Source organism: Stegostoma tigrinum, chromosome 39 (assembly GCF_030684315.1).
Source record: "Stegostoma tigrinum isolate sSteTig4 chromosome 39, sSteTig4.hap1, whole genome shotgun sequence".
Classification (NCBI taxonomy): domain Eukaryota; kingdom Metazoa; phylum Chordata; class Chondrichthyes; order Orectolobiformes; family Stegostomatidae; genus Stegostoma; species Stegostoma tigrinum.
Window position 1 is genome coordinate 1,482,191 of NC_081392.1, and position 16,455 is coordinate 1,498,645.

At 41.4% G+C, this 16,455-nt stretch overlaps 1 protein-coding gene across 1 annotated transcript in view; it reads right to left on the reverse strand.

Moving 5' to 3' along the window:
• LOC125447705 (transmembrane protein 87A-like) overlaps window positions 1-16,455 on the reverse strand; it is a 66,840-nt gene that overhangs the window by 24,729 nt on the left and 25,656 nt on the right. Inside the window, exons 7-10 of the mRNA XM_059641011.1 lie at window positions 14,764-14,869; window positions 11,330-11,391; window positions 1,019-1,202; window positions 461-560 (exon numbers count right to left, since the gene is read on the reverse strand). Coding sequence (XP_059496994.1) covers window positions 461-560; window positions 1,019-1,202; window positions 11,330-11,391; window positions 14,764-14,869 — 452 coding nt within the window. The remainder of the gene's footprint in view (window positions 1-460; window positions 561-1,018; window positions 1,203-11,329; window positions 11,392-14,763; window positions 14,870-16,455) is intronic.

A 16,455-nucleotide genomic window follows, 5' to 3' on the forward strand; every position in this document is an offset into this window, starting at 1 on the left:
GGCAGACAGTGCCCGCAGTTTAACATCTTATTAGCAGTCCTTCAGTACTGCACTGAACTGTGTTCCAGATGTGACACTCAAAGACCTGGAGTGCGCCTTGAAGGCGCAAGTTTACAGTTAGAGGCTACCAACTTTCTTTCATTCGTGTGATGGGGTCATTGACAGCTGGGCTATCATTCATTGCTCATTTACCAAGCTATGCCCTGAGCCGTGCTATGCCCAACAGTCAACCTCAGCATTTGGAAAATGGCGTTTTAGCTGATTTCCCAGTCCCGGTCTTCCCTTAGCTGTGGATTCACAGTTGTGATTGGTATGCATCCATAATCAAGCAATTTGATTCAGACTGAGGATTGTATCAGAGGTTACCCTAGTTCACATAATTCAGTTTTGCAGAAATTGCAATTTATAATATGCAAGGCAACCAAACAGTAACTGAAGAAATAATAAATGCATATCTTACTTGACAATACCATAGCCAAGTGCTGCGATAATGACCAGGATCCGGGCAAGGGTACGTTTCACAGCTGATAGCAGCTCTGCAAAAATCACTGCACCATGAACTGTAAAAGAGTTTGAAAGTAGAGATGGATTTAATTTGTGGCAGAGTAGATCAATATTAATTAACTGTTATAGCCTGAAATATATCTACAAATAAATTGGAATCTTAAGTTATATTCTCAAAATATAGGATTGAAAGCAAGAGAATTTTTTTTTAAAAACAAAGTTCCCCTTTAACCCTTGCTCCCAAAGTAGCTGGTGGCTCATGCTAGTCTATTGGACTGGCATTCCGCTAACATCTTGCCCACGTTCTTTATGAACTGCCTCATAATGAATGCCAGAAAACTAGGATTGTGCAGGGCTCAAGCTAAGCTCAAAGTTTCTCCCATCCAGATACCTGCAATGTTGCAGTCAAACAAGAGTGGCTGACATCCTCCCCATCAACTACCTAAATCCAGTATTAATGCATTTTAATTTCAGCTAACAAAGTGAATAACTTTACATCAGTGTGACCAGTTACCTGACACTCCTTGCTGAGAGATTGTATGGAATTCAGCATAGAAGACCGATTTCTCCAACATCCCTAGCAGGATGACCCCACCAATCCAGTACTGGATCCGAAGCAAATCCTTCCAGTAACAAGCCAACAGGAAAAGCCAGACAACACTGTAGAGCACATAGATGATACACATCACCATGTAAAACTGCAGAAAGAAAAACAGCAAGTGAGGTGTATGATTCCACATGTCACTGCACAGGTAGTTATTCAAAGCTGTTGGCAGTGATTGTGTAAAGAGGTAGCAGACACAAAATGAAAAGAGGCAATGCACAAAATGAACTGCGTTTTGCTGTCTCCTTGTCTTGATTTAGCTTTCTCCGTCATTAAAGAGAATTATTTAAAAAAACAGAACTGTGGCTGCTGGAACAGAAACAAAAATTAAAATTGATGGAAAAACTCAGCAGATCCAGGAACATCTGAGGAGAGAAAGCAGAGTTAACATTTCAGGTCCAGAGAACTTTCTTCAGACATAAATAATACTTCAATCTGCCATTATGGTGTTTCCAGAACTGATCATGGATTTGCAGAGGGAAGATCATGCTCAATAAATCAACTCAAATATATTGCTGAAGTACTGACTGAAGTATGGTACAGGGGGATGTCTCTCGATGTTAATTGCCTGAAGGCATTTAATAAAGTCCCTCACAAGGGACTGAGTGCTGTAAGTATAAGGTATTGTGACAAGGTTAGTGAACTGACTCGGAAATTCAACGAACAGAAGGAGATGGAGTGTAAGGATAATGGGCAGCCACTCTAACTGGGGCCTCAACTACAAGTGCAACTGTTTAGAAAATGGATTTCGGCTAAGTTTACTAAAGACACAACAATGGATAGCATCTCAAAAAAAAGGCAACTTTGCCACAGTTCAACCAGATGGTAGGGCTGTCAGAGAGACAGGTGCTAGTGGGTTAATTGGAGGGTTGTTACGCCTCAGGCAAGGGGAGAGGTGGAGGAGGACGGTCCTTTATAGCAACTTCAGCCAGCATGGGAATTGAACCCATGCTGTTAGCATCACACTGCATTACAAACTAGCTGTCCAAATCAAAATATTGATCAATAAACAAAACTGCTACAAATGGATTTCAATGTAGGCAAAAGATGAGGTCATACAGTTTGGAGCTCAGACAAGAGTACTTTCAAAATACTAAAAAGAAACACTGGACGTTCAAAGAAACTTGAAAACTCCAAGTACAATGCAGTTTAAAAACTGATGCAGTCAAAGTTCTGATTTGTGGGGTATGACACCTGTACTGGAACAAGGTGGTGCTGTACCATTTGGAGTGTGCTGGGACCTGTGTACTAACATGGCTGTTACATAGTTAAAGAAAGACAAAACTAAAGGCTCTGTACCGGAGTGCTTTCCTAAACTAAATAGATGAATTGAGTGCAAACAGGTATGGATAAAAGATTGTTTTCTATTAGATATCCTCAGTAGGCATAAAACTGTCATTTTCTGATTGGAATGCTGTACCTAGTGGTATGCCAGAAGGAGCAGTGTTGTGACCTCAAAATGTTTATAATTCATATAAATGACTTAGATGATGTGACAGGCGGCATGGTTAATAAATTTGACGATGCCAAAGGTAGGTAGGCAAATACATTGTGAAGAGGATATAAAGGAAGCTAGAAAGGGATATACATAGGTTGAATGAGTGGGCAATGATCTGGCAAATGGAGTTTAATATGGGAAAAATATGATATTGACCATTTTGGCAGGAAGAAGGAACATTACCCAAATGGTCAGAGAGTACAAAGTTGAGTTGCAGAGGAATGAGTGTCCAAATCATAAATGTATGCAGGGACAGCAAGTAATTAACAAAGTTAATAGATTGTTATCACTCTGCGAGGGAAATTGAATACCAAGGTTGGGAGGTTATGTTTCTGTTATTAGGTCCTCTTCTTAAAAAAAAGGGAATGCAAATGTATTACAAGCAGCTCAGCAAAGGTTTATCAGATGAATACTTGGATTAAGCGGGTTGTCTTATGAGGCAAAGTTGGACAGTCTAGGCTCGCATCTTAAGTTTAGAAGAGAAAGAGGTCACTTGATTTGAAGCAGAAGATCCTGAGGGGTCTTAACAGGGTGCACATGGAGGAAAAAATAAGGGACCTTTTAAAGCAGATGAGACAAACATTTTTCCTGTAGGTGTTCAGCTCTTTGAAATTCTCTTCCTTGAAAAGTGTGGAGGTAGAGTCTTTGAATATCTTTGACAGAGGTAGACAGACTCCTGTTAAGCAAAGGAGTGAAAGATAGGGGACAGGGAACAATGAGGAGTTAGACTAACCACAATCTTAACAAATGACGGAGCAGGTTCAAGGATAGAAATAGCATACTTCTGCTCGTGATTCATGTGTTTATGTTCACCGATCATGAACATGTCGACACTGTATATACAATAATGAAAAGGCTAACCGGATGGTTGCCTTTAATGTTTAACAGGTCTTGAAACGAACTGGACAGAAGTCATGTTTCAGCTGTAAACGCCCTGGACAGACCACAAAATTGCGAATGAGCAGTTTGTGACACCACACTTAAGGAAGAAATCTTCAAATGAGTTCAAGTGTTGATTGACTAAAATGAAATTTGGACTCCAAGGAGACAGAACTATCTGCATTGCATTCCTTGGAAGTTAGAAGGTTCGATCTGACTGAAGTTCAAGGAATTAAGAGGAACAGATAAAGGTACATTAGCATGAACTATTTCCACTGGTTGAGTCATAGATGAAGACAGACAAGTCAACAAATTAGAACAAAGGCTTCGAGGAGACACAATCAGGAACACTTCCCATGCAAAAAGTGTTAGAAATTTTGAACTTTCTCCCACCAATGATAATTGATGACAGACCAATTATCTAATTCTAAATCAGAGACTGATGAATTGTTAGTCAAAGGTGTAAGGGATATGACGTAAAAGGTGGGTACATGGAGTTCAGTTGAAGATTAGCCATGATCTTATCAAAATGCGCAGATGGGACTTTTGGAAAGGATAGAAAGGGTAGGGTAGGTAGGGTGGTAGATAACATTGTTACTAAGAGATGGAATAAGTACAATAACAAGAAACAATCTTGAATCAAATGAACAAAAAGACACGTTTTTAGGACAAGAGGTAGTAGGTTTAAAACACTAAGTGTCATGGATCTGTGGAATTCACTACCCCAGAGTGAGATGGACACTGGGACACTGAGTAAATTTGAGGAGATAGACAGATTTTTAAAATCAATAATCGATTGAAGTGCTCTGGAGAATTGGCAGGACAGTAGACCTGAGGCCAAGATGAGGTAAGCGACAATTTAAGCAGGCTGAAGGAGTTGAATTGCCTACTCCTGATCCTGGTTCTAATGTCATGATGTAGAATCCATACAGGTGGAAGTGAGCAATAGCAACCGGAAGACGCTACTGGCAGGTCACCTAAAAGTAGCTACACATTAGGATAGAGAATAAACAGGGAGATAATGAGGGCTTATAAAGTAGGCAGTAGGTTAATCATAGGTAACTTTAAGCTTTATGTATATTGGAAAAATAAAATTGGCAAAGGGAGCCACTAGGACCGATTCAGGGTACATTTAGGACTGTTTCCTAAAACAGCATGTCGTGATCCAATCAGGAGTTAGGTTTCAGATCTGGGAACGAGGAAAGTTTAATAACAATCAGAGAATAAGACAGCTCTTAGGGACCAAGATAACAAAGTGTGAAGCAGGGTGAACACAGCAGGCCAAGCAGCATCTCAGGAGCACAAAAGCTGACATTTCGGGCCTAGACTCTTCATCTTAGGGACCAGTAGTCATAACATGACCAGTGTGAAACTTAAATACGCCTAAGTACATATGGATGAAGGCAGAATAGGTTGGAATGAAATGGGAAAGAAGGTGGTTAACAGAAAAGATAGCTGAACAATAATGGCAAACATTTAAGAAAGCAATTCATGACTGAGAAAATATATATCACAGTGAGAAAGGAAGATTCTAGGAAGGAGAAAAGCCAACTATGATTAACTAGGGAAGTCAAAGACAGCACCAAATTGAAAGAAAGCAAAAGATGTGGCAAGTCGCAGGATTAGATAAATTATAAAGCTAACAAAAGACGTCCAAAAAAACATAAGAGGCAGAAAATAATCTATGAAGGCAAACTATCAAGCAATATAAAAACAGAACATAGAACATAGAACATAGAACAGTACAGCACAGAACAGGCCCTTCAGCCCACAATGTTGTGCCGACCATTGATCCTCATGGATGCACCCTCAAATTTCTGTGACCATATGCATGTCCAGCAGTCTCTTAAATGACCCCAATGACCTTGCTTCCACAACTGCTGCTGGCAACGCATTCCATGCTCTCACAACTCTCTGCGTAAAGAACCTGCCTCTGACATCCCCTCTATACTTTCCACCAACCAGCTTAAAACTATGACCCCTCGTGCTAGCCATTTCTGCCCTGGGAAATAGTCTCTGGCTATCGACTCTATCTATGCCTCTCATTATCTTGTATACCTCAATTAGGTCCCCTCTCCTCCTCCTTTTCTCCAATGAAAAGAGACCGAGCTCAGTCAACCTCTCTTCATAAGATAAGCCCTCCAGTCCAGGCAGCATCCTGGTAAACCTCCTCTGAACCCTCTCCAAAGCATCCACATCTTTCCTATAATAGGGCGCCCAGAACTGGACGCAGTATTCCAAGTGCGGTCTAACCAAAGTTTTATAGAGCTGCAACAAGATCTCACGACTCTTAAACTCAATCCCCCTGTTAATGAAAGCCAAAACACCATATGCTTTCTTAACAACCCTGTCCACTTGGGTGGCCATTTTAAGGGATCTATGTATCTGCACACCAAGATCCCTCTGTTCCTCCACGCTGCCAAGAATCCTATCCTTAATCCTGTACTCAGTTTTCAAATTCGACCTTCCAAAATGCATCACCTCGCATTTATCCAGGTTGAACTCCATCTGCCACCTCTCAGCCCATCTCTGCATCCTGTCAATGTCCCGCTGCAGCCTACAACAGCCCTCTACACTGTCAACGACACCTCCGACCTTTGTGTCGTCTGCAAACTTGCTGACCCATCCTTCAATTCCCTCGTCCAAGTCATTAATAAAAATTACAAACAGTAGAGGCCCAAGGACAGAGCCCTGTGGAACCCCACTCACCACTGACTTCCAGGCAGAATATTTTCCTTCTACTACCACTCGCTGTCTTCTGTTGGCCAGCCAATTCTGTATCCAAGCAGCTAAGTTCCCCTGTATCCCATTCCTCCTGACCTTCTGAATGAGCCTTCCATGGGGAACCTTATCAAATGCCTTACTGAAGTCCATATACACCACATCCACAGCTTGACCCTCATCAACCTTACTAGTCACATCCTCAAAAAACTCGATAAGGTTTGTAAGGCATGACCTACCCCTCACAAAGCCGTGTTGACTGTATTTGATCAAGCCATGCTCTTCCAGATGGTCATAAATCTTATCCCTCAGAATCCTTTCTAACACCTTGCAGACGACAGACGTGAGACTTAACGGTCTATAATTGCCGGGGATTTCCCTATTTCCTTTCTTGAAGAGAGGAATTACATTTGCCTCTCTCCAGTCCTCAGGTACGACTCCAGTGGAGAGCGAGGATGCAAAGATCTTCGCAAGTGGCGAAGCAATTGCATTTCTCGCTTCCCAAAGCAGCCGAGGACAAATCTGATCCGGGCCTGGCGACTTGTCAATCTTAATGTTTGACAAAATTTTCAGTACATCAGCTTCCTCTATCTCTATCCATTCCAGCATGCACACCTGCTCTTCAAAGGTTTCATTCACTACACAGGTCGTTTCTTTCGTAAAGACAGAAGCAAAAAACTCATTTAGGGCTTCCCCTACCTCCTCAGGCTCCACACACAAGTTCCCTATGCTATCCCTGATCGGCCCTACTCTTTCTTTGACCATTCTCTTATTCCTCACGTAAGTGTAAAATGCCTTTGTGTTTTCCCGGATTCCTTCTGCCAAGCCTTTCTCGTGCCCCCTCCTGGCTCTCCTCAGACCATTTTTGAGCTCCTTCCTTGCCTGCATGTAATCCTCTCCAGCTGAACTTGACCCTAGCTTCCTCCACCTTATGTAAGCTACCTTCTTCCTTTTCACTAGAAGCTCCACCGCTCTCGTCATCCAAGGTTCCTTTATCTTACCCCGTCTTGCCTGTCTCAGAGGGACATATTTACTCATCACTCCCAACAACTGTTCCTTAAACCATCTCCACATGTCTATAGTTCCCTTACCATGGAACAACTGCTCCCAGTCCATGCTTCCTAACTCGTGTCTAATCGCATCATAGTTTCCTCTTCCCCAATTAAATATCCTCCCATTCTGCCTAATCCTCTCCTTCTCCATAGCTATGTAGAATGAGAGAGTGTTATGGTCACTATCACCAAAATGCTCTCCCACCACAAGATCTGATACCTGCCCCGGCTCGTTTCCGAGCACCAAGTCTAGAATGGCCTCTCCCCTCGTCGGCCTGTCAACGTACTGCGTTAGGAAACCCTCCTGAACACACCTTACAAAAACAGCTCCATTCAAATCTTCTGCTCGAAGGAGGTTCCAATCAATATTAGGAAAGTTAAAGTCACCCATTACAACAACCCTACTGCGTCCACACTTTTCCAAAATCTGTCGACCTATGCTTTCTACAATCTCCCTGCTGCTATTGGGGGGCCTGTAGTAAACCCCTAACGAGGTGACTACTCCCTTGCTGTTCCTAATTTCCACCCATACTGACTCAGTAGGCAGATCTTCCTCGACAATGGAAGCTTCTGTAGCTGTGATACCCTCTCTGATTAGTAGTGCTACACCCCCTCCTCTTTTTCCCCCCTCCCTATTCTTTTTAAATGTTCTAAACCCTGGAATATCCAGCAACCATTCCAGCCCATGAGAAACCCATGTCTCTGTTATGGCCACAACATCATAGCACCAGGTACTGATCCATGCTCTAAGTTCATCACTTTTATTCCTGATACTCCTTGCATTAAAGCAAACACACTTTAACCGATCCCTTGGTTCCTTCCCAGGAAAATCCTTCCCACTAGCTGGTCTACCTCTTGCTACTGCCTCACCTGCATCAACGCTCACCTCTGGTATACAGCTCAGGTTCCCACCCCCCTGCCATACTAGTTTAAACCCTCTCGAACTACTCGAGCAAACCTTCCACCCAGGACATTGGTCCCCTTCCAGTTCAGATGCAACCCGTCCTTCTTGTACAGGTCCCACCTTCCCCAGAAGGCATCCCAATTATCAACATATCTGAAACCCTCCCTCCTACACCAGCTGCGTAGCCACGTGTTCAGCTGCGCCCGCTCCCTGTTCCTCACCTCGCTATCTCGTGGCACCGGTAGTAAACCAGAGAACACTACTCTGTTCGTCCTGCTCTGCAGCTTCCATCCTAACTCCCTGAAATCACTTTTTATATCCTCAAACCTATTTCTGGCTATATCATTTGTGCCAATATGTAACACGATTTCTGGCTGTTCACCCTCCCCTTTCAGAACTTTATACACCCGATCGGAGACGTCCCGGACCCTGGCATCAGGGAGGCAACATACCTTCCGGGAATCCCGATCTTGCCCACAAAATCTCCTGTCGATTCCCCTAACTATCGAGTCCCCTACCACGAGTACTTTTCTATTCTGCCCCCTTCCCTTCTTTGCCACAGTGTCAGGCTCAGTGCCAGAGAACTGACTACTATGGCTTTCCTCTGGTAGGTCAACCCCCCCAGCAGTATCCAAAACGGTATACTTATTGCTGAGGGGAATGCCCACAGGGGATCTCTGCACTGTCTGTCTGTCCCCTTTCCTCCCCCTAACTGTAACCCATCTATCCTCGTCCTGAGCCTTAGGAGTGACCAACTCCCGATAACTCCTCTCAATTACCCCCTCTGCCTCCCGAATGATCCGTAGTTCATCCAGCTCCAGCTCCATTTCCCTAACACGGTTTTCAAGGAGCTGTAGCTGGGTGCACTTCCCGCAGATGTAGCCAGCGGAGACGTGTGCCACATCTCCCAACTGCCACATTTTGCAGGAGGAGCAAGCAACTGCCACATTTTGCAGGAGGAGCAAGAACCTAAAACCTTCTTTAAAAATATGAAAATGGAGAGGTCAAAGTGAACATGGGCCTCTTAGCAAAAAAGACAGGGAGATGCTAGTCAGAATCAAGAAATGGCAGGAGTTGAATAAATTCTTTTCATCAGTCTTCATAGTGGAGGACACTAATAGCATTCCAGAAATTTAAAAAAAAATTAAAAGAGGGTGGAAAGGGGAAAAAAAACCAAACATAGTAGAGAAAAAGCACTAGGAAAATAAAGTCACGCAGGCATCAGTGCTGGGACCACAAATTATTTCTATTAACTTTAGTGACTTTGAAGACGAAAGTGAATGTACTATTGCCAAGTTTGGGGATGGCAAAAGGTGATATAAAGAGTTTACAAAGCAAAACAGGTTAAATGCATGGGCTAAAATTTATATGGAACAAAGTGGAGTAATGAACTTTGGCAGGAACAAAAGCGGAATACTATTTAAATCAAAGACTGCAGAAAGGTGCAACACAGTAGGATGTGGGGGCCCTTGTACATCCAGAAAACTAGCATCTAAATTCATTCGGTAATAGGGAGGGCAAACAAAGTTTGCTTTTTTTTAAATAAAAAAACTGAATGGGGTATTAAAATAGGGAGACTTTGCTAAAACTATACACAGCACTAGTCAGGCACACCTTGAACAGTGTGAATCTTTTTATAAATTGAAGCAAAGATATACTGGTATTCCATGCAGTTTAGAGAATGTTAACTGGGTTAATTTAGGGCGTAAGGAGGTTTTTCCTCACAACAAATGGTCAATTAAGTTGGCTTTTGACTGATTAGAGTTTAGAAGGATGAAAGGCAATCCTACTGAAACACAGACTCTGACAGGGTAGATATTGGAGAGACGGTTATCCCTTATGGAAGGGTCTAGGACCCGGGCATTATCTACTTTAAGAGGTCACCCATTTAAGACAGTGACAAGGAAGAATTTCTTCTCTCAGAAGACGTTCTTTATACAGACGGCTGTCCAAGTTCCATCATTCACATATACTGAAGACAAGACCGACAGATTTTTAAACTGGTAAGAGACAGGGAGAAGGCAGGAGAATGGATTTGAGTATTATGAGATCTGACTAAATGGCCTATATCTGCTCCTACATCTTGTTTTATGGGAAGGGGTTGAATGGATCCTTCTGTTGTACTTTGCTAGAAAAAAATGCCAATCGCTGAAAGGTCCATGCTGGGGTTTATGCCACATACAAGCTTACATTACCTCAACTCACCCTACTGGTTACTCTTCCATTCCATTTTCCTTCATGTACTTACAGCTTCCCTTTAAATGCACCCATGCCATCTGTCTCAACTGCCATAAGGAAGCAAGCATCTTTTGAAAAGAAGTTTCTTTTGAACTGCTTTTGGTTTTAGTAGTGACCATCTTATATTTACAGATGCTGGTTTTGGGCATACAGCTTGCAGCAGAATGCTTGCTTGCAACAGTTAGACAAATTAGTCTTTTCATGGTTGTTTATTCAACCTGGCTGGATAGAAAATTGCTGCTTTGTCTGTCAGCAATGCCCACATCCCATAAAAGAATAAAAAAGTAACTTCACATATTGCAAGGTGTTGAACTGAGATGCTATAAACAACACAGTAAGGAGTGTAAACTCTAGTCTTTTAGCTCCAAAAGCTCTTGCCAGGCACACCTCTGATGATAGTGACACAGTAGCAGTGTCCTCAGGTCACACATTTTTGAAGCTGTTGACATCGTGCATCAGTTGTAGACAGGGATGCCCTAGTGAAACAGCCCTCTTTACGCTGAAGATAAAACATTGCTCATGAGGATTTGACACGTGCTAACCTTAAAATAGGCATGTTCACAGAAGGGGCGTGCATGTGTGTTTGTACAGCAGCCAGGGAAAGAGAAAGACAGTGTGCAAGTATGTTAGAGACAGAAACAGGGTAATCTTTGAGCTATTGCAAAGATTGAAAAACTGGGTAAACAGTGCATATTACCAAAGCAAACCCTACATTAAACAGACCATGCATGCACTACAAATCAAACATCTTGCCTGTTCATTTGCAAGTATAGAGTAGATCTTTTCACACATGAGCCTCTGAATTAAATGCCAAGTTTAATTCTCAGGATTTTCCACTCATTAGCCCATTTATGCATCTAGATGGAGACACCCTTTAAGATAATCAGATATACTAGTGAATTGCAACCAAAGTTGAATATAATACTTACAATCATGGAGGGCCAATCTGTGGCAGAAATGTATCCATGGGGTCCCAACATTTCTACTTCTACTACGAAGGAGAGAAAGAGCACAAAATAGCAATCAATTCAGAAGATACAAGTGTAAACCAGTCTCATTAACATGCACAGTTACACTCAGGGCAAATGACCTTTCATCAGTTGGCCATTAATATGTTCATCGGTTTCAGGGCTTCTTAAGCAAAAAAAAAAAACTTATATTGTGTAGAATCTCAGTTATGCTATTTTCTTACATTATTTGAGCAGAATTTTTTAAAAATGACATTGCAACATGACACACAATGTCAGTCAGGAAAAAGCATACTGCCTTAATTACAGTCAATCCCATACAACCAACTTGAAATGCAGGTCACCAATAGGTCAACCTCCACGTCCACATGGCACATTCTACACAATTACCCCTTGCTAAAGTCTGATGGGGTAAACAGGACCAACATTTGATGCAGGTTATGATCTTTGTAAAATCTGAAACTTTTCTAAAAAGCAGAATTTCAAAATGACTGAGGAAAATAAACCAAAGGTCAACATTTCAAAGTCTAGTATTTTTACTATAATAAATGAACTAAAATCAACACTACTTAACTGTCCCACTGAGCTAAAGGAAAGCCACTTTTGCATTAACTAAATACTTTGATTGGGTGCCATAATTCTGGCAAATATGCAGCATTATAAAAGTCAGTCTCATGTTCTTCCATGCAAGGTCCAATTCTCCCTGCCATGCCAGGTTGCAATGTTTAATGCCCTTCAAAAGCTGGTCCAATAAGACTAAATGTCTCAGATTCAACTTCCATCAAGACCCTCCTCAGCAAATTATTATTATTCCCTTTGACACAAGTCCCATCTTCTTTTCAAACAGAACTTGCTCTCACAAACATCTTGCTCAGTTGCTAACACAAAACCAATTACTGCCACCTTTTAACAGCAGCTGCATTTTGTGTCAAGATGTGTAAGCTATCACCTGATCACACCCATCTGTGTCTGGTTAGTTATTTAGTATGAGCACCATCTTCCCTGCCAGTCAAAACGCCTCTTCTACGTTTAGTTAGAGGGGAAAATACACAAAATACAATATTGTCAAAATTCTTAGCATCTACTTTTAGTGGAGAAGCACTTAAACAACCATGGAAGTGCAATAACAAAAAGAAAATCCAATTCTTTAAATGGCATAATGCACTTATGGGAAAGGTTTTGGATATACTCATCCTTTTCTTAGGCAATCTGGTGACTGTGCAACAGCAAAGACTGCTCTTCACAATGTCGGGAGTTGTAAACATTCTAGCATCTAACTTTCTGCCTAGAGTACAGCAATCACTCTTGCCCTTGTGTACTTCAGTGTTTGCAATTCTCTAATACAAACCTGGCACTGAGAATAATAATTTTCATTATAACAGTCACCTGACTTGTCTGAAAGGAATGAGTACACCTGCAAAACTTTTCCTGCGAACCCGCAATAAAGGAGTCGTAGTTTCTTTTGGTCATTGCAAATTTCTAAAATATTTCCTCATTGCCCAGTGTGTTTGTTCAAAGAGCTTCTGCAAAACTCAAAACCATAAGTTAATTCTAAGTCACTGAGTCATTCCTTCTCCATTCACCCACTGATTCTGTCTAGTTTAAAGTTCCTGACATCCCTTCTCTCCATTTGGAGTTGGAGCTTCCCTTTCCTCTTGCTTTTGAAATTCCAATTCAAATTGATCTTTCTCCTCTTCCCAATTTTCATATTTGTTTTGAATGTATATTTTTGCCATTTCCAACTCAAGTTGACTAATTTGCATTCAAGTCTGGCTAACTCAACCTTTTCCTCACAGTTCAAGTACTTGAACTAATATTTCCAATAATTTTGTTTGTTTAGCCCCCATTAAAATCAACCTCAGGATCATCTGCCACAGGCTTCAACAACTGATTAACTATTCTTAGCCAACAAGAGAGAGGGCTCCTTTCCAGAAATGCCTGGACTCTAAAATAGCAACTACTGACTTCACAGAATTAAGTAATGCAAACACAAAATTTTTTTATCTAAACTTGGGAAAATTCCACTGCATCCAGTTTTACAGTAGGGTTTCCATTCTACAAGTGCCTCCAACTTGCGACTAATCCTGTAGAGAAATTTAAAAACAAATTCTCAGCAATGAATAGAAATAAACAAAAGGATAAAGATTTAATATTTAAGGCTTGATACTTCAACAAATTAACTAAAATTAATAAAAATCAAACATTACTTAACAGGTCAACTATACAAGCTAAAGAGAAAAAGTGATTTCACATTAACATTTGAAGATAGATAAAATCTTTAACTTCACTCGAGGTACTGTGTATGTCTGGCAGAGGTAAAAGCACAAGAAAGTATCCCATGTTCTTACATAGAGGATCACTTCTCCCTGTCAATCGGCAACTTGCAATGTTGTGGGAGATTTTGGGCTGAGTCAATTAACTTCCCTCAGCAAAATCTACTGCTGGTTCCCTAAAAATCCAAGAAAATCTAGTATATCTCCACTATTCCCATTTTACTGTCTTGTTTTCAAAGACAGCCCACTCTCACGAGCATCCTGCTTTGTTATTAATACAAAATTAATCTCTACTTGGAGTTCACAGGAGCTTATTATCTCGGTCAGTCCCTCCAAAAAGCAGCTGTCCAAGCATGAAAACTGTCACTTGATTTTCAGGTAGGTTGGAGTTTCTTCTTCATATGCAGAGCACGTGGGCTACCTCCAGGCAGGAACGACAAGCAGAGTTAATATTTCAAGTTTGTAACCTTCCATCAAGTCCACAAAAGGTCAATCTGAAATATTAACTCTTTCTCTCTGCAGATGCTGGGCCATTTACTGCCTTTTTCTAGCATTTTATTTTTAATTCAGATTTCTGGTATCCATAGCACCTTGCTCTGGTATCAATGTAATGAAGCTTGGTATCACCTTACTATCATTTCACACCTTGTTTCTTCCAGGTTTCCACTTATCAAACTTCCAAGGCTTTCTGCATTGTAGGTCTTGGCCTACAGGTTTGCAGATCAATCTAACAACAATAGTCAATAACTAACATCATAGAGTGGTGTCCCTGCTCTAAGGTACTTATTCAGATCTTGCTTCACAAAACCACAAAAATGTAAGATTTCTTACACAGGCTCTGTCTCAACTACAACAAGCTTGACAATGCCATCCCGGATAGCTAGGGGATTAATAATGAAATCATGTCAAAATGACTGTCCTCTGCAGAGCCTAGTCAATTATAGTCCTTTGTTGACCCTGTCTCAGCTGAAATCAGCAATTAGAGCCAAAGCAAAAAAAAATGCTAGAAATCACAGTGGGCCAGGCAGCATCCGTGCAGACAGAGCAAACTAATGTTTCAAGTCTAGATGACTCTTCATCAGAGCATTATTTTACTACTGTATTGAAAACCAAAAAACCTACAAATTAAGCTCCAATTCCTATTAGGAGAGGTAGCCTTTCGTCCTGTATCTTCAACCTGAATGATGAAAACGTATGGGGCATCCTCCCAAGTCTTTGCAACTGAGCCCTGCAAAACATGTAAATAAGAAACAATTTAACACAGACGGACCAGCTATAGCTTTCTGGGGAAAAAAAGGTGCATTTTCCACAAGTTTATATATTCAAATAGTTGCTAGGTCATACAGAACTTGAGTCTTAGTATAAAAGGTCATTTTGTTGAAGCTTTCCATCTTGCACTCATCAGGACAATTAACAAGAATACAAATTCAAGGGGAAAACAATTTCTACACTGCAAAAAAATGCACAGATTGGCTGGTAAGTGGGCTCTGATTGGTAGAGACAATGCCAAAGAGAATGCACCCATCAATTCTGATTGACAGTTAACAGGCAGACTATTAAATTTGAAACCAGGAAGGTTGACTTGGATTGATCAGGCATTGCTTGATATAGCACAAATTAAAGCACTATCTGAACTTTTCATCTTATTTACATCAATAATGCAGGAGAATATCAAGTCACCTGGAGAGGTATGGGCTAATTTGAAGGAGCTTGGCAATTTTGTACACTCCATTCAGCTTCACTGTATTTTTTTTGAAAGAGGTAAAAGATTTGGGTGAACACCCTGGATTTAGTGTTCTGCATGTGGAGTTTCTCCCCATCTACGTACAACCCATACAGAACTTCATGCTCCTCCTGTTTTGGGCTCCTGCACATTTCTTGTTTTAATTGGACCATGACTGGCAGCGGTGCCTTCAGCTGCCTAAGTTCTAAATTCCCCGGATCGCTCTGCCACTTTCTTTGCCTGGAGGTGATGCCAAGAATGAGGATTTTACCAATGGACTACAATAGATTGAATGGCAGGATCAATAAGCTTTACATGGTCAGGAAGCAGAAGTCACATCCAGAGCGAGACACAGCTTAGATAACTAGGTATAGAGCTTGATGAACACAGCAGGCCATGCAGCATCAGAGGAGCAGGACAGCTGGCGCTTCAGATAGAGTGAGACACAGCTGAGTCGGTACTTCATTTGCAGAATCTGAAAGCAACATGGAAATTTGGTGCAGAAGGGAAGGGGTACATTTTGCTTGTCTTTTCTCGGTTCATAAATTTTAAGACTTTTTAAAACAGGATAAACTGCAGCCCAGAATTGGGAGCCCAGCACAAAGCAGATCGGTGTGATATGAAAATCATAAATTCACTGGCTGGTAATTGCTAATTTGACTGTTACAGATTATTTTCAGAGTTAAGGTAAATAGGAGAAATATTTACAGGTTACAAACAAAAAGTAGGAAATTTTTAAAAAACACAAATTAAGGATGAAATGAATAAAATAGAGATGCACGGCCAGGCGATGAGGTGTATCTGTATGATGTGGGAGATGGAGGACTCCACAGCAACAGTAGCAGATGTTGTTTACTTGAGGAACTCTGTCCCAGCCATGATGAGCCGGAGTCTGAGCTTTGAACACTGACATATCAGGGAGGGAACAGAGTTCCTGGATACCGTGTTTCAGGAGGCGGTCACACTCAGATTGACTACCCCGAATCTGGTGAGTGGTAAGGGACAGTAAAGTGTGACTATGAGTGAGGCAGGTAGAGAGATCCAGGAGGTAGTGCTGAAGGTGCCTCAGGCCTTGAGTTTGTCTAACTGGT